We start from the raw sequence: 18051 nt of genomic DNA on the forward strand, positions 1-18051 counted from the left end.
AAACGTGGTTAAAGGTTGCCCACACTGCCCAAGCGGACGTCACTAGTACACTTATTTGATGTAAAGAAAGTCACGTTGGACACAATTCACCCGGGCGCCGAGCTGTACTTACTCAGGAATCATGACGAGGACGATCCAGGGAGCTGTATGTTGCTCATATTTCATTTTGAAACCAGCCGTAGCCGAATATTTCAACCTTGTTAGCTAAAATAGCCAGTGGACTAGAAGTAGCTAACAGAAGTGAAGTGTCCTGCTGGTTTCGGCTAAATGTACGAATTTGCTAGTTCGACTGTCTAATTGTCTGCGTTTGTGCACGTCTTAGTGGTAATCAAAAAATTTACAGCTACGTTGACATCAAATGATTTTTAAGACCAGGTTTAATGTGATTCATTACATAATCAAATGTCTTCGTTTTCATTGAGCTGTCAGGTGCCTGACAACCCTGCATAAATTTGAGACACTGTGTCCCTCACATGCAGACATCCAAAACAAAAACAACACTCAATATGTCCAGGGCTGGACACGTTGGCCTTGTGTTACACTCCCACCCAATCCCATCCCCCAACACAACACATCCCAAACATTTGGATGTTGTACCAAAGTGGTGGGGCTGCTATTGACGTGCTGCAGACCCGTGAACTCGATTTAGTACTGTGCCATTACATGCAGTATGTCACAAAAGTGAGTTCACCCCTCACAGACCCGCTCTGTCTGAAGTCCACACTTCGCTGGCTTTTAAGCCCTGCCTCCCTGTCACGTGATATTTATGCCTCTTATTTTTTACATTATTTTGTGTGCTTCCTTGTTACCCACTAGTGTAGGTTATGTCTGCATCATGTCGCTCGTCTCCAAAGAAATCCTGGCTCATCACTGCAGTGCTCCAGAAGCTTCAGTGCACTCAGGTGCTCACTCACTCTTACATAAAAGTTGAATACACAAAATGATAATTTGATCTTTTCTTTCGTCCTCCCAGGGAAGGAAGGCGCAGGGGTTTGTTATGGAAGACGCTGGCCACCGTCGCTGTGGGCCTGCCAGTGGCGGCGGCGGGCGTGCGGTACGCCGTGTCGGACCAGAGAGAGCGGCGGAAGATGAGGATAGTGACTGAAGGATTTGGTCGGTTTTGCAGGTTTGGGAACGTTTTTGCATACAAACACTGGCCAGACACAACATTAGGTACTCCAGTGAATAGTGCAGGAAGCTTCCTTTACAGAAACTGGTACCAATTTAACTTTTATTATTGTGGTTATGGTGTATGCAGTATATCATACCAAGGGCTGCTTCTAATATTTTGTCCCTTTTATGTAGCTAAAAAGGCAATGAAAATCAATGAAGATGAGCATTAGTTTAGAAAAAAAAAATTTTTTGATTCAAAACTTGGATTAGATTGGATTTTTTTTTTTTTTTTCCCGATTGGATTAGATAATCTAGGTGTACCCAATGAAGTGTCCAGTGAGTTGATACTTTAGGACAGGGTTGGGCAAGGTATTTTTATTTCTTTTTTGTTAATCTCATTCACAAATAACCTGGCCCACAAAAATCAAATGTGGCCCTTGAGTTTAAAGTTGCTCACCTGGTTTTAAAATGGCATGTTCAGCGATTACAATTTTACATAATTTTAACAAAATATTTTCCCTATTTGTGTTTTAGGTCTCTGTCTGTGGGACTCGTGATATCGGTGGACTATTGGTGGACCACCAATGTGGATCTTCAGGGTCTGGATGAGGTAAGCTTCATGTCATAAAATAAGGTATGATCTAAAGATATTAGATAACAGTAGATAAATAATATTAAAGATGGCCACTAAAAATAGAACTGTCTCCAGCTAACAGTATCAAGACATGACCTATATTTAGTGATTAACTAACAAACCAAAACAATTATCATGCAACACTATGCCAAAAGTCCTTTCCTTTGACTGTCATGTCTTGCTAGAGCAGCCCATCCTACGCGTCGGCGATGTCGGCTTGCCACCAGAGAGCAGCGGAAAGCATGGTGGAGGGTGCCATAAAGAACGGCGGCATATACATCAAACTCGGTCAAGGTCTGTGCTCCTTCAACCACCTACTGCCGCCCGAGTACATCCGCACCCTGCAGGTCCTGGAGGACAGAGCGTTGAACCGGCAATACAAAGAGGCGAGGACAGCGAGCAAAACAAGAGTAAGACAAAAGAGGACATGATGGGATTTCTCAGGCTTGTTTTGTTGTTGGAACAGGTGGATGCTCTTTTCCAAGAAGACTTCAACAAAAGGCCGCAGGAGATTTTTCAAACCTTCGACTATGAGCCCATAGCTGCCGCCAGCTTGGCTCAGGTTCACAAGGCCCAACTGCTGGATGGAACCTCCGTCGCTGTGAAGGTAAGCCGTGACTTCCGGAAAAGAAAAATCCAGTCTAAATAATTCTGCCGTCTCAGGTGCAGTACATTGACCTCAGGGACCGCTTCGACGGCGACATCAGGACATTGGAGATCCTGCTGGACATAGTCAAGTTCATGCACCCTAGCTTTGGATTCCGATGGGTCCTCAAGGTCAGAAAGCTTATCATCATCAATCCTTAACTATGGGATTTGCAGAATGGTTCCCGGGTGTCTTTATAAAATGAATCTGACATTCTTCAGCTACTTCTTACCCAAAGGCCCAGACTCGGAGGAGAAAAGCAAGTCCTCATAAAAAGACAAAGTTAAAGCATTATTTGGATTTTCAGTCGTGTAGGCGCCACTTTATCACAAATCCACCGAATTACACATTCGCCACTTGGTGTGCCGATCCACGCATGCCCCTGCCTCATTCTATAATTGAACCAAACATTTTAGTATGAAGCTATTAAAAAGTAAATTCTCCATAATGTCTATTTTAAAGATATATGCTGATTATTGTGTCTTCGATGGTCATTTAGGACCTGAAGGGGACTCTGGCTCAAGAGCTGGACTTCGAGAATGAGGGCAGGAACTCTGAGAGGTGCGCCGACGAGCTGAAACACTTCAAGTTCATCGTGGTGCCCAAAGTGTTTTGGGAGCAAACCAGTAAGGTGAGGTTATGCGCTCTAAAGATGTTGACACTTCCTTATTAAAAAGCTCCTTTCCATCCTAATTTTTATTTCAAGAGAGTGTTGACTGCAGAGTTTTGCAACGGTTGTAAGATCAACAACGTGGAAGAAATCAAAAGACAAGGACTGAGCTTGAAAGATGTAAGTTGTGCACTGCAGATGCTAGAAGTTTTGTCATAGTCAGAAACGGGTTAATACTGTACTTCACAGACTGCAGACAAGCTGATCAGAGCGTTTGCTGAGCAAATATTCTACACGGGATTCATCCATGCTGATCCCCATCCTGGGAACGGTGAGTCCATCAGTGAACTAATTACAGGAGTTCCTTGGTTTACCAGTCTCCACGTGTACGTTTTGAGGTTCTGCCGCACAGAGAAGACAGGAAAACCAGTATGGCGGTAACTGAGCCTAAGACTGCGGTACATTTTAACTTGTGCACAAATTCGGGTTACATCGCTGCCCCAGCAATGGAATGCAATCGTTAACAGAGGACCCCTGTATACAGATGCAGAGAACAGTATGTTTCAGTACGAATAGTCCTTTAATAAAAACTTAGTAGGCAAGTTTTGCCTTCTTTTTTTTTGGGGTCAGTTCTAGTGAGGCGTGGTCCAGACAACAAGGCGGAGTTGGTGCTTTTGGATCACGGCTTATACGAATACCTCAGCCAACAGTAAGAGTCACATTGTTCAGAAGATTTAAAAAAAAAAATAAAAATCTGCTAATATTTCTACTCACCTTTAAGTGACCGTGTGGCTTTGTGTAAGCTATGGAGGTCTATAGTCCTGCGAGATGAGGCAGTGATGGAACTATACTCTAATGCCTTAGGGGTCAAAGGTAAGGCTGAATTCAACAAAGCCTTAGAATAAAATAAAATTTAAAAAAAGGCACAAGTAACAAGCTCATCCGTGCAGAGTACTTCCTCTTCTGCGAGATGCTGCTGCAGCGGCCCATCAATATGCGCGAGTTGCGGCTGTCCAACATCCTGAGTCGAGAGGAGACGGCCTACATGCGCCAAATGGCCATCCACCGCTTCAACAGCATCATGCAGGTGCTCAAGTCCATGCCCCGGCCCATGCTGCTGGTCTTCCGCAACATCAACACGGTCCGGAGCATCAACATCGCTCTGGGAGCGCCTGTCGACCGCTACTTCGTCATGGCCAAGAGGTCGTTAAACGGGACGTGCTTACAAGCTTTATAATACTCCTACTCACTGGGCGCTTCATCAGCACCATCTATTACGATCCAATGAAGGGGATGTATAAAAAAATGTGAAAATAAATCTGGGCATGAACTTTGTATTGGATCTCATTAGATTGTACAAGTGTACATTGTAAAGAGTGTATGGAAATAACCTTTGAATAATTAGATTAATATGACCACAGTGTTTCAATGTTGTTGATAATCTTTGGCTGTCAGTGCGGTGCGATGCTGGGGGAAGATCCAGGCAGAGAGATCCAGTATGCTGCACAGATTCTGGGTCATCCGCTGGCTGTGGACGAGATGGGAAGGCCTCAAGTTCGAGCTCGCTTTGAGGTTAGGCTACGATACATTTTAATACATTTTTTAAGGCCACTGACAATAAATTCTCTGATTCAGATCAGAGATGGCGATGATGAGAGTGACCCGCTCCTTGGTAAACCTGCTGAGCTACTTGGGTCTCATCTCTCTGGATTCTGACATGTACGAGTACCTGACATAGTGCTCGGCTCTCCTACCTCACGTCATGTACCTACCACTTGGCAATCGGGACCTGGCTTGTCTCGAAGTCACTCCAGCAAGCTTGCCGGGCTCGGCTCGCCAATCACAATGAACTGAGGAAAGAGCTGTAAAATGCTGTAGTTGCTAATGTCTGCTTACACTACCCGTACCGCCCTCTGAACTCTTTAAAGCTAATTATGTTTTTATTTAAGGAAATTACACTTAGGTTTTAAATATATTAACAATTAACAAAAACATTAAGATGCTTCTGTTTTATAAAAAACAAAACAATCTGTGACATTCATTTTCCAGTGTCATACGTGTTAGACATTGGGTCAATATGATTGATTGAGATGAATGCCATTGCCGGTGTTAGTTTCCTGCATTGTTAATTTGTGATTTAACTTGAGTGCGAGGGGATTTTTCTGTTTGCAATTTGGCTCCATTTTCTATTGAAGAAAATCTAAATTCCAAGGTTAACGCAACAACCAAAATGTTCAAGTTTAACAAATTATTCTACCTCCTTTTTTCAGCCTTTGTCATTATTAAGATGATGAACAAATGAAAATAAAACACGTTTTGTATGAATTTTACTGACTTTTTTTTTTTTAACAAAAATTAATCTGAAGTAGCTAGAAAAACAATCAAAATTGGGCATAGTCAAAGACTTTCTCCATTGGGTATAAAACATCATGCAGTGTATAAAATGTGGCTCTTAGAAATGAGCTGTTACTCGGTCAATTTCCAGAAGGTCATCCAAAATCTGGAAAGAAACAAAGGGGAACCAAATAACTACAGTGTATTATATATTGATGGTATGGAATGTAATTTATTTCTGTGCTTGCTCCTTACAATGTCTTGAGTGGTACCAATCTTTTTGGCTAGCTCACTGCGCTCCATCATGCTGAGATATAAGAACTTGTTGAGGAGTTCTCCATCCAGGATGTTTCGCACAGCGTTCTGCAGGCCTCGTCGTTCAAAGTGCATCATCCTGTGGGTCGGGCGTGAAAGGGATTAAATATGTAAGAGAATATCCCAACCTCTAATGAAAAAATACAAAAGTGGGCTGGAGAGAACCTGAAAGCTTTCGGGTTTAGACCGGCGTGATGAGGCAATAAGGTGTTGAGAGCATTCTGCAACATGAGAAGTCGTCTGTACGTCTTCTCCTGCATGGGGAGCAGCAACCCGATCCCGCCGTCCAGTGTTGCTTTGTAAACAGATAAGCATTAGACACAACTGCGCATTTACCTCCGACAAAACCTGTCACAAACAACATGGGTTCGCTTACCAAACCACGTGATGTGCTTGTTGTCCCACGTCAGAGACTTTTTGCTGCTTGTGTCCATAGCCCCTCTGCACGGCATACGCCAGAACGTGTTGATGTGGGCGCCCACGCTGAAGTCGGCTCGCCTCAGCAGACGCATTCCTCCGAAGCTCTCCTTAGCTGCACGCACGTGTAACATCAGAGGGTGCTTTTGTGCATGAAGCCGTGTAGCCTCTACAATGCGACTTACCTTCAGGTAAATACATGTAGACATAAAGGTTCTTGTCACGATCCGACACTGGAAGGAAATATAAGTGAGAATGTAATAAGGTGTCATTTTCCCCTACCAATGCATCCTTTTTTTTTTTTTTTTTTTTTTTACCCAGGAATCCAAGCTGGTTGTTATCCACCATGAACTCAATGCTGTACACCTCCAAGGGCTTGGCATCCTGTTCCCAAAACAAGATGAAAAGAGCTCAATGCCAACAAACGGTAACATTTCCCGGAATGATCTTCCTCAATGAAACAAGTAAATGGAAGATGGCAATGTTTGTTGCTGGGCTATTTAAAAATAAAAAAAAAATTGTGTTAACACTGCACTAAAGTATCAACAGCCAAGTATTTTGACAGTGATAAGAGTATGTTTTTGGCTTGATAAATACACCATTACAATGGATATGTAATAAAACAACGTGGAGTGAAGAGTCAAAGCTTTAATTCAAACGATTTCATGAGCATTTTGCATTTACCGTTCAGGAATTGAATTTGTTCTGTGGCCAAACTCCATTTTCTCGTGAGGATAAGCGCCAGAAAGAAGGGATGGATTAAATCAATATTCCCCTTTGACATACTCTGTAATTCCATTAATTCTTTCCAGCCTCCCCAAAACCACCACAATTCTTATTTTGTTCGGTGTTTTTATGTATGAAAAAGAGCACTGTATCATATAAAGACATAAAAAAACAATGAGAGAATGTACAAAAATGAACTTGCTTTATAAAGTAATTACTGTACGCTGGAACAAGCCGGGAGTCACAACAACTGTGCGTCTGAGCCGCGGCGTAGTGAGTCAGAACAATGGCCAGTTAGTCTCTCTGTGTGTCCGCTCAATAAATGGCTGAAAGTGCATTGATGGCTGTTATCCATTGTGGTAGTGTATATAGCCACAATCCTAAAAACTCTCAACTGTCACACATATGCTAGTCTTAAATAGGAATAAAATGAAACATCCCTTGGTGATACTTTACAACCGGGCCCTTGTGTCTCACCCTGCTGACGAGCGACAGAGTCTTGCTCGTCTCCTGGTAGCGCAGCAGCGAGACGCTCTTCATTAGGTCAGCAGCCAGGATAAAGTTCTTGATGCTGAACATCTGGTGGATGTAGAGCTGCGTGTCGATGAAGGCCATACCGGTCAGGTCGTTGTCCTTCAGAACCCACAGGAAGATCTGCAGGAACAGGACACCTATAAATTAGTTTTACACTATCTACAATAAAATGTAGGAAATGTAAAAGCCTTAATTCAAGGAGACCTTCTGTCCAATGGCTGACACCAAGTATCCGTTGCAGTGACACAGTGCTGTCACAGGTCCTTTCTGCTCCTTCTCATAGAGCATTTTAAACTTGTTCTTAGTGAGGGGTTGACCTGGCTCGGGCACCACTTCAATCACATCCAGGATCAAAATCTTCAAAATTAGAAAATACATTGCCTTGTTTGCCAAGAAACTAAATAAGACGCACTCGTTTGTTTGGGTGATGCTCACTCTCCCCCTGCAGGTGACCTCCTCCCCCTGCAATACGCAGGTCCCGGCGGCGACGTAGCCCTTCAGGCCCGACACAGTCTCCTGACTCCTCAGTGCCACAGTCTTCATGCAGGTCACATGCTCCCACTCCTCCAGGTCAATCCTTGAGGAGAGAAAGGACACCAGTCAACAGAAGATGAGTAAGGATCTACAAACTTTATTCTGACTTAATACAACACCCCAAAAGACAAACAATCTCTTTTGTCCACTCTTACCGTGTGTTGGGAATGGTCTCCCAGCTGACCGGTGAGATGAGCTGGATGGAAAACCTCTCCTGCTGTGGGTTAATGTAGCGCTCGTCTGCAAAGTGGCAAAGAATGACACTTGACGCAAAGACAACGGTGAGTCGATGCAATACTGTGGAAACTGATATACAGTCACCTGCCACTTCATTAGGTACACCTTCACACCCAGTGTCAATCAAAACTGATGCGAAGGAACAATCTTTGAGAAAGCATCTGTGTCAGGTGTACCTAATATTGTGGCCAGTGTACAGTGGGGATAAGAGAGATCCATTTATATGTGAACCTCGCTCGATGGTTTCGAACTCCTTCTCCTCTCCGGTCATCCTGGGGATGCGCGTGCACGGCTCTTTCACGCTGGTGCACACCGCATACACCTGAAGGGGACCATATTGAAATGATCTCACGATCAGACAGAAATTCCAAACATTTTTTTGGGGCAGAGGAGGAGCCTTACCTTGGTTTCCACGTGGTAGGAGACATAGTGGACGGTGCACCTCAGTGGGATCTTTCTCACTGGCCATGGGGCGTCGTAGGACAAGTAGGTGGGCAGGACGCTGATCCTTAACTCCCCCTGTTGCCACCCATAAACACATATGTTGAAGTGGTCCATATGTCATTTATCAGCAATTATGACACTGTGTCTTGTGCAGACCTGCTTGTTGAAATAGAGGAAACCTTTAGGGCAGTTTATATTGTGGAAGGGGGAGAATGACTCAATGGCACCATCGATGGACATGGGGTGCAGTCTCAAGGCGCCCCGTGAGGTGACCAGCATCCAGTGAGGGGAGGGTCCGCAGATGAACACCTAGGAAGGAAGGAGCAAGCAAATGTAAATGGCAACTAGAAAATGATTTCCAAGCTCTCGCTTTCATTTTTTTTTTTTTTTTATTTATGTTTTTTTAATTTTAATTTTATTTATTTTTTTACCCCCGAGTATCCAGAGATGTCTTCAAAGTATCTAAACCTCGCAATCCGACTTTTGGCCACATTGTCATCGCTGGGGCCTCCTTCTGCCTTCTTATCTCTCTTAATTTTGGATTTCTTCTCTCGGAAGTTGATGTTGTGGGGAATCTAATGCAGGGTAAAGTTTACTACTCGAGACCAACGTCCTCCAGAAGTGAGACGATTCCCCTCAGATCCATCTTACCTTTTTGAAGCGCACTTTGAGGTTATTTTGAGGTTGCTGCTGATCATAGTGGAAGGCTTCATAGATGAGAAGCTCCTGTTCCACGTGGACCTTGGATACAAGAATATTACGGAATGGAATAATGGAGCCGAGATCTCGAGCAAATGAACAAGACGCATCGTTGGGAAAGCCACTTACTAGTAAATATGGCCGGCTGCGATTGTTACCGAGAGAAACCAAAGTCACCTCCTTGACCAAGGGCATGTCTCCCTGACGTGTCACTTCCTCCTTCTTCCCTTCTCCCTGTGCTGCTGATTGGCCCGACGAGCTGTCCACAAGCACCCTCTGACCGACGGGGAAGTTCTTCACCAGGAAGACCAATCTCCAGTCTGGGAGCTGGTAAATCTTTCAAAAAAAAAAGGAAAGACGAGTCGATGTGTAAACAACATAAATATGACATTGTGAAGAAGTCTGATGCGGCGTAGGCCTATACCTCCATGACGCCATTTTCCCGCACGATCATACACCAATGGGTGGGCTCGGCTTTGACCGCACTCCCCTCGCTTCCAGAGGGGCCCGCTTGTCCTGAAGTGCGATTGATTTCCTCCTTCTGGGGCGCTGCGCTGGTACTCGAGTCTCCGTACAGCATTTCCTCCTCATCGTCCACTACATTACTGTACAAACATTTATTAACGTGAAGTGAATCTATAATCTATAAAAAAAAGAAGAAACAAATAGGTGTGAACTCTCACCTGAGGTCCTGGATGACCGTCTCCACTTCAGACATACTCCGTATGCTTGTGTCCCCCACGACAGGACAGCTCACTCTGTTCTCTGTGGTGAACATTCCGCTCACGTCTCGGTAGGCGCAAAGCGCTATCACCCGTGATTGCTTGACAGGAGATAATTTGAAACTTTCCGTGAAACTCAATGCCGTACGAACACTCACTGGACTCTTCATTAGGTTTAATGACATCCCATTACCCCAATAACATAAAAAAATTCTACCTTTACATGGTTTATTGTGTTTCTACACTGCATCATACTGAGAGGTGTTTCTAATTTAGCTAAATGAGAAGGGCAACCATATGTGCTGAACATTGCCCAAGACTGCACAAATGTCTCCGTGACTGACTTTACCGGGCTCCTTTCTTGTCATACCTAAAACAATGTGAAAATTATTCTGCTTGCTGTCTGTTTCTTAGCGGGAGTTTTCCCTTCCATGTCACGCACAGACAGAGCATCATTTGCTGCCAAGTGTCTCCATTTCAAATGCTGATATAATTTGGTCATGCTACTCACTTTGGTTTCAACAGCCCTTATATACACTTTGCAGTGGACTGTTTTGCTCATTGTCTGATGCTGCAAACCTGAACCAATTCCAAATGACTGAAAAAATTGCCTTTGTATTTGCTGTCGTGTCTTCAGTGTAAACAGTGACAGTCAGCAGGCTATAGAAGCCGGTGAGGGGGGGGGGGGAAATCTTATCGTAACCAATGCATGTCAGTGGGGATTTGAACCTACACAAAGGTGTAAACAGAATTTGGATTTAAAAACTAATTGTTTTTAATTGCTGAGCCTTAGAATATTGTTTTTAATATTGGAAGTAAAGCCTAGGTCTTAAGTTTAACCAGCAGAAGGCAAGTATATACAGTAGACCGGATAGGGACGGGGAATAGTGAAAACCTGCAAACAATTGATGCTCATTATAATTGCCATAAGAGGTTCCCAACAAATTCTGAGACTAGGTGAATCGGCAAATACCGAACCGTGAATGTGTGGGGGTCGCTATACTCTGAAAAGCTCTCCATTTATAAAACGAGTGGAGTGAGCGAGAGGTCACTCACGGTGGAGATCTGTGGTTTTCGCAGGGAGAGCCGCTGCGTCTTCCCCATGTACGAGTCAGTCTTCAGCACAAACATGGTGACCTGTCCGTCGGCCGTCATGATGACCACGTAGGGGTCCGCCACAGAGCAGTACACTATGGGAGTGCCCAGGTCCACTGGGATGAAGTGGAGTTGAGTCACTGGAAAAAAGAGTCAGGAAAACTAAATGTTATTTCATCTTTATTGTATTTTTTTTTTTAGTTGTTGGTTTTTTACCTCCTTCCAGCAGCCTGATGCCCATGGGGGAAACCTGGATGATGTATTTGTTGTCACCGATGTTCCCCGCAAACACGGTGGTCCCCTGAGTAGCAAAACCACTGGTGTCTAGCTCCATGATCTCCTGGCCAGTCTGCAGAATCTACAGTGACAGACAGATCAGAAGTAATTATAAATAACATAAAACTCCATACATTGAGTTGAGAAATGTGCTCCAACCATGGTTGAATCCTCTCGGCTCAAGATGAGGAACCCGTGCTTCTTGGCATCATCCTCCAGGGGTGGCTCTTTTTTCTGCTCTTCTTCTTTTTTCCCCTCCTCTTTCTCCTTTTCTCCCTCTTCCTTATCCTCAGCCATCTCCTTCTCACCCACATCATCTGACTCATCACTTTTTCCTGCCTGGATTCAGAACAAACTTGCACAAAAAAAATAACCCCAACAAACTGATTGAAACCTGTTTTAGGTTGAAACAAAATGTACTTTTTCCTTCACTTCACTCGAGATGACCGTCCACATGTCGTGGCAACCGGGCAACTCGAACGTGGTGACAACTTGGGGTCTGATGCTCCTCTAATAACACAACAGGAACGAGTGGGAAGGTTAAGTTCACATGAACAAGTAGTGTAGACATGCACACAAACCCTCAAAAAACATGTGGAAAATATCTCTGAGTTGTTTATAGGCCACTACGTCCATTTGCGAGGCAGCCCTGGTAGACCCAGAATTCAATGTAGCACCATCACTAGACCTGTGATTGACCTTACGACCACAGGTCTTTAGGACGGTGCAGATACCTTAAGCATGCATATCCACGCACACAAGGGGATCAGGAATAATTGGTTCACCTGAAGTACCGACAGCGCCCCGTTCTTCCCGAAGCCGGAGCACACCACCACTTCCAGGTCAGGCTCCGTGTTGGCCTGGAACTATGAGATGAAAAAGTTTTGATCAAAGTCCAGAACAGTGACACTTCCAAGTGGGATTTCAAATGTCTCTACCTCTTCTGATAGGAATGCAGGTTCACCCATGGAGGCGTTAGCACACGGGCCAATGTTCAGTATGCTATCACACACCTGAAAGACAGAGTCGATACCTTTCAGTAAAACTTGCAGATATAACCGTTAAGATGTTAAAGTGGAAGCTCTAAAACTGAACAGTTGTTAAAAAAAATGCATAAATACTGGCAATACCTCAGTGGACCTCAAGAGAGTTCAGCCAACAGCAATGAAATTAATGGAGGTGCGTTTAGCTTTTTCTTTGCCTTTTTATGATGGTGACAGTTTGAATCTAGAACAGATTCATTCACTTTATTTATTTCCTATAGAAAAATCTGTTTTTAAATCCCACCAAATGGAAGTTAACCAGTGTCCCAGAATCTTACAGGTTCAGCTGTGCCAATGTTATTCATTTATGTATTTATTTATTTTACCTCAAAGGAGTATGTGGCCAGCTGGGTGCCTGACTGAGCCTCACTTCCATACACTTCAATCTCGTCCACTTCATCTGTAAAACCGACATTGTGTACAGCAATGAAACCAACGTAACAGCGAGCGCATTTCCAAACGGAAATAAAAACATACCCGTCCAGTTGCTGGAAGACTCGACTCTCTTCTTTTTATTTGGTGGTTCCTCCTGGAATTTAATTAGCCTTTAAGTCAAAAGAGTGCAAAAGCGCATCGCTTATACGGACGATCATCAAACACGCACACGTTTACCTTGTCTTTTTCTCTCTCTTTGTCCTGCTTTTGTTTGACCTCGTCTGGTGGCGCCTCCTGCAGCTTCTCTGTGTACTTCAGCAGCAGTGAGTTGCCCAAGCGGGAGCCCAGGAAGAGGTAACCAGGCTCCATGGTAACCATCTGAGGAGGGAGCCAACATAAAGGCACACAGTGTTGTGACTTCTAACTTGTCCCAACGTACAGTAATTACTTTATAAAACCAGACTATTTCTTTACATTCTCTTATGTTTTATTATGTTTTCATGCAATGCAGAGCTAATTTTCTTTATTAAGAACATGTAACAAAAGATTGTGTTCTTTTTTTGGGGGGGGAAGGCTGGAAAAGACTAATTTCAATGGGGAATATTGATTTGATAGATTAAACTCATGAGTCAGAGTACTACTGTAGTTCTACTACAAGTACCGGTCGTACTTACACAGGTTGTCAGGACGCTGGCTGCTGCTTTGTCAAAATGGAAGTCCCGCACGCTCCTCATGCCGTCAGTGATGAGTGTCAACACATAACTGCAGCGAGCCAAGAGATTGGAAGGGTCGGACAACATTTATCGTCTTAATGTGATAGAATACAATACTGTAAAATACAATAGCTTCATCAACAGTGTCAATCAAAACTGTTATCGTTGAAAAGATAAAGATCTTGTATTGGACGTCATGAGCTGTCCAGTAAACACAGGCTTGTGCGCATTTAGGAATTTCATCAGACCAACTCACATTTCTCCTCCTTTCAAAGAGATAACCATCTTGTCATGGGCAATAAAGTCAGACTGGGAGCAGTCCAGGGTGATCTTTACTTCCTCTTGTATGCCTAAAAAACAAAAAAAGGTTTATAGTGTAATACCGCGAGAAGACTGTTAAAGGGTGTGTGTTTGTGTTGCGTTTAAGGCTTACGCAGGGGGAACGCCGTGGTCCCGTTTGTCTGGGAATTAAGGGAAACTCCATACGGTGGAACACTCTGGTTCAGATATAGAAGTGAGTTCACAGCAAAAACCACCACACCACCTAAAAGCAATGGGAGTGTGATTAGAATTGACTAACAACCAGGGACCACATTCAAGTGTAAGGGGGACAAAGGTAGTAATTAGCCTGAACTCACCGATGGGCTTGGGGACTGCCATGACCTGCGTGCAGTCGAACGGCAGATTGATGAGGGACCAGATGACCGGGTGGACCTTCTGCATGATGTTGAGAGAGATGGCGACAATGCTGCACGTGTCCTGACGCACGGCTACACGCCTGGATAAACGGAACAGAGTTTAAAAGCTCATCTATCACATTTGATTGCCGTTTTAGTCGATGAGAGGCAGTTGTGGGGCTAACCCGGGCCACGTTTGGTTGGGCTCAAACAGAATGAGCAAGGTGGGCTCGTAGTAGCCATGGAGGAACTTCATGTCAATGATGTTGAGCAGCTTCTCGTCCAGTTCACGGACGTCGATGATATAACTCGGTAGGAAGCTGGATTTGGGTCTGCAGGGAACACGGGAAGTAAGTATTTACACTCACTGCCTGTAAACGCTGGCCTTTCTTCAATGACTGCTTACTGCAGGGCCCCATACATGCACTGTGCCTTTCTCCATCACATGTAAAGATGATTTACTAGAATCTAGACTTTTTTTTTTTTTTTTTTTTTTTTTTTTTTTATAAGGGAGATGGACTTTTTTTCATTTAACCTTTTGAATGGAACTTTGTTGGAGAGTTCGGAAGAGGGAGGGCATTTTTGTTCATTTCTCACCTAAAGTCAGCCCTAGTTCTACTGCGGTTGTCATGATAACCAAAGCCATACTCAACATTTGCATGAGACAGAACCGCAGAATGCCAATGAACACTTATTAGGTGAACTGGGAAGTGTTTTAAATTGTGAAAAAAAATGCACAAAACTACCCATTTAAATACACTTGTGTACGCAGAGACAATTATTTGGCTAGACGGCAGACTCACCCATCTCCCACTCCGCCCTCCTGCTCGTCAGTCAGCGTGTCCTTCCGGAAGGGCAGCACCACCAGTTTTGTGCCGTAGATGAGCATCACGGCGCAGCGGTTCTCTGGATCTACGCGGACAATGGGAATGTGGACGTTCTGTACGAAGCCATCCTGAAATTTGAAAAGGAGGCGGCTTGTTTTTTTTTTTTTTGTCTATATATGAAGCGTTCAGAGATGTCTGTAGCGAACCGGTTATTGCAAATGTGGGGAACCTACACGCAGTGGGCCATATATGGCATACAGTGAACCCCCAGTTTTCTAGGGGATAGGACCCAAGCCCTGCCACAAGTAGCGAAAATCCGCAACTAACTGAAATCCCCCCTAAAGGGGTTTGTAGTATGTGCCACAAGATGGCAGCACAAGACTCCTTTTGTCTGAAACTCCTCACTCAACTCATTTCACATTGTTTCCACGGCACCAAGATCCCAGCAGATAGCAAAAAAACAATACTGATATTAATAGTTTATTAGAAAATAAAAAGAAGGGGAAAAAAATGGAATAAGTACATTTGCAAATGCCGAACTGCAAATATGTACCTAGCCTATTTATTAAAGTCTAAATGGCCCCTGATGTATTTGAAGCCTAATTTCTTCTACATACTCTGAGCTCTGGCTCCTCAAAGTAGTGCAGAGACAAGGTCTTCAGGTCATGTGTCCCCGGGTCATACTCCACAACAGACAACTGGTGAGAGAAAACAGAAACAAATGTTAGGAAATGCTTTAAAAAAATAAATAAATTAAACTGACTTTAGATTATACACTACTTGGACCTTGGCATCTTTAAAACTGAGGAGTAACGCATCCCTGCTGGATCCTATAAGCTGCACGCTGGCCATGGACATAATGTTGCCGAAGAGTGAAAAACAGGCCACCTGTTCCAGCTTCTCCTTGCGAGCTTTACCATCTAATGACACAAATCATCATCCCAGTGAACCACCTTACAAGGTAAGACTGATACATAAAAAATATAACTGGACATACCTGGGGGCTTGTCAGTCTTTGATGTGCTCTGAAACAACAACAAAACTACTCGTCAGAGGAAGCTTCCCGTATATTTTTGACAAACTTGACGACACGGCACAGCACAAATACCTCGACATCGTGAATAATCCTGTAGACAAAAAGCTGCGATGTCCCCGCGACTACGAGATTCTTCTCCTGGCTGGAAATGAAGTTGCAGTAGACAGAGAACTCCACGGCGGTGGGCGTGTGGGCCTGCCTGTGCACAGCGTACATGGCGGCAGGCTGCCCTCAGCGTCTGGCAAGTCATGTCCAAACATTAAAAATCATTAGATATCAACTACACATTGACAAGGATTCTCACCACTGATTGATTGATTGATTGAATGAATGAATAGCTTGATGTAACTAAACACAACACATTATTATTATTATTATGATCACATATATTTAAAATTACAACCATTTAAGCAGCAAAGTACTACACTTGTATTATAATTACACCTGAGGCTAGCAAATGACTGCAAATTATTTTTATGCCATATTTGTGTTGAGGATGCTACGGGTTTCAATCGCTAATATTGAATGAAGTATGACTCGATGAACACGTTGTTCCAAGGGGCACCGCACAGCAGTGGTGATAATGAGAGTCGTTTTAGTTTTAAGTGTAGCTCTAAGGAAATTCACGTAATAAAAAGTTAGCAGTGAAACATAGCGGCGCAGTTAGCCATGTTAGCTAGCATGCGGCTGCGTCTGCCGCAGTCGATTAATTTCCGTTTGGATAGCAATAAAAACTGTGAACGAACCTATATCGACCACACTATCAGAATGGAGAAGACCCGCCGTTTCGTTTTTCATTTGGCATATCTCACTTAGAAAGGTTACGAACAATTTATGGGCCAAATAAGATTAATTCCTGGATATCTGGCACTGCTGCGGCTTCTGTCTTCTTCGCTTGCCTTTCTGCTCCGAAAGAAACTATGCACCCCCAAGCGGTCATCTTTATAACTACAAAGACGATCGCTGAATAATAATAATAATAATAATAAATAATAATAATAATAATAATATGTGGCGGCACGGTGGACGACTGGTTAGAGCGTCAGCCTCACAGTTCTGAGAATCCGGGTTCAATCGCCGGCCCCGACTGTGTGGAGTTTGCATGTTCTCCCCGTGCCTGCGTGGCTTTTCTCCGGGCACTCCGGTTTCCTCCCACATCCCAAAAACATGCATAAATTGGAGACTCTAAATTGCCCGTAGGCGTGACTGTGAGTGCGAATGGTTGTTTGTTTGTATGTGCCCTGCGATTGGCTGGCAACCACTTCAGGGTGTACCCCGCCTCCTGCCCGATGACAGCTGGGGTAGGCTCCAGCACGCCCGCGACCCTAGTGAGGAAAAGCGGCTCAGAAAATGGATGGATGGAATATGTATCAGGACATCAGAATGTGTAATTTGGAATATTTGTTGGATACATTGCGTTATTTTCACTCTTCTTACTATTATATGAAATAGGTAACCCCCCCCCCCCCCCCCCCCCCCATTACATTTAAATAAAACATTTTCATTATCAGCTTTTTGCTGATTGGCTGGGAGAGGTCACATGGTACCCGCAACTTGCCAACTCTGGTTCCTAATTTCCATATCAAGGGCTCCAACAAACAATGGTTCCTCGGTTTTCCTTGAGCAGAAATATTGATGGTGTGTCACCACTGTGTGAATAAGCCTTTCATGGCAACAGAAGCATCATCATTGCGTTAATGAGGCAACTTTGTAAAAGGCACTAATGAAGCGAGGGGATGTAATGGTTTGTCAGGTTATGTTCTGTGGTGTCTAATTAACAACTAATTTACTCACTTAAATGCTTTATTATCAGTCTGCCAAAGACATTGCTGCTCACACAACACTTTTGTGCCTTTGCCATTTTGTGATGAGCAAAAAGAAATTTTACTGATAAAGAGGGTTTTGGGTGTGTGTGTGTGTTCGTGCGTATGTAATTACCTCATGCAGAATAATAAGAATAATAATATGACTCAAATAACCTACTTTCCATAGCTTGGTCATTGGCCAAATGTGTAAAAATTAATTAAAAATACCTAATAATGTT

The 18051-nt window shown here is 43.7% G+C and overlaps 2 protein-coding genes across 5 annotated transcripts; one reads left to right on the plus strand and one right to left on the minus strand.

The window, feature by feature from the left end:
* The first annotated feature begins 19 nt into the window (after positions 1–19).
* On the plus strand, positions 20–5324 carry adck5 (aarF domain containing kinase 5). 3 transcript variants are annotated; one of them, XM_061664816.1, is made up of 15 exons: positions 20–145; positions 817–902; positions 974–1126; positions 1648–1723; positions 1933–2133; positions 2214–2354; positions 2411–2524; positions 2893–3024; positions 3100–3183; positions 3253–3334; positions 3634–3712; positions 3785–3876; positions 3954–4206; positions 4459–4575; positions 4639–5324. In XM_061664816.1, exons 1-15 carry the CDS (start codon positions 122–124, stop codon positions 4739–4741), a joined length of 1737 nt encoding a protein of 578 aa, XP_061520800.1. In that variant the 5' UTR covers positions 20–121; the 3' UTR covers positions 4742–5324. The 3 variants fall into 3 exon arrangements, with proteins under 3 accessions (XP_061520800.1, XP_061520801.1, XP_061520802.1); XM_061664817.1 differs by lacking the exons at positions 3634–3712; positions 3785–3876; XM_061664818.1 differs by lacking the exons at positions 20–145; positions 817–902 and having other exon boundaries at positions 1038–1126; positions 1938–2133.
* On the minus strand, positions 5314–16908 carry cpsf1 (cleavage and polyadenylation specific factor 1). Of its 2 annotated transcripts, none has more exons than XM_061664815.1 (38): positions 16837–16908; positions 16080–16245; positions 15969–15996; positions 15758–15891; positions 15589–15669; positions 14948–15099; positions 14330–14476; positions 14106–14245; positions 13901–14011; positions 13724–13817; positions 13429–13516; positions 12992–13132; positions 12857–12908; positions 12706–12779; positions 12275–12349; positions 12122–12202; positions 11757–11846; positions 11496–11675; positions 11277–11418; positions 11022–11200; positions 9927–10066; positions 9668–9848; positions 9373–9579; positions 9196–9285; positions 8976–9119; positions 8701–8853; positions 8503–8619; positions 8332–8422; positions 8019–8103; positions 7765–7906; positions 7534–7686; positions 7273–7449; positions 6387–6453; positions 6255–6302; positions 6029–6184; positions 5818–5947; positions 5593–5731; positions 5314–5503 (listed from the first exon to the last, which is right to left on the minus strand). In XM_061664815.1, the coding sequence occupies exons 2-38, from the start codon at positions 16221–16223 to the stop codon at positions 5456–5458; spliced, it is 4401 nt and encodes a 1466-aa protein (XP_061520799.1). In that variant the 5' UTR covers positions 16224–16245; positions 16837–16908; the 3' UTR covers positions 5314–5455. The 2 variants fall into 2 exon arrangements, with proteins under 2 accessions (XP_061520799.1, XP_061520798.1); XM_061664814.1 differs by having other exon boundaries at positions 16754–16906.
* Between the last annotated feature and the right edge of the window lie 1143 nt (positions 16909–18051).

This window comes from Phycodurus eques, chromosome 20 (assembly GCF_024500275.1).
Source record: "Phycodurus eques isolate BA_2022a chromosome 20, UOR_Pequ_1.1, whole genome shotgun sequence".
NCBI classification, from domain to species: Eukaryota; Metazoa; Chordata; class Actinopteri; order Syngnathiformes; family Syngnathidae; genus Phycodurus; species Phycodurus eques.

Excerpts from the sequence above, each read along its gene's own strand:
- adck5 (XM_061664816.1), top strand. The coding sequence starts at position 122 with ATGACGAGGACGATCCAGGGAGCT. Across the intron at positions 3,877-3,953 it reads TAATGCCTTAGGGGTCAAAG|AGTACTTCCTCTTCTGCGAG; the intron begins GTAAGGCTGAAT and ends TCATCCGTGCAG. Across the intron at positions 4,576-4,638 it reads AAGTTCGAGCTCGCTTTGAG|ATCAGAGATGGCGATGATGA; the intron begins GTTAGGCTACGA and ends TCTCTGATTCAG.
- cpsf1 (XM_061664815.1), bottom strand. The coding sequence starts at position 16,223 with ATGTACGCTGTGCACAGGCAGGCCCACACGCCCACCGCCGTGGAGTTC. Across the intron at positions 7,450-7,533 it reads TGTCAGCCATTGGACAGAAG|ATCTTCCTGTGGGTTCTGAA; the intron begins GTCTCCTTGAAT and ends CTGTTCCTGCAG. Across the intron at positions 5,732-5,817 it reads CTAAACCCGAAAGCTTTCAG|GATGATGCACTTTGAACGAC; the intron begins GTTCTCTCCAGC and ends CCCGACCCACAG.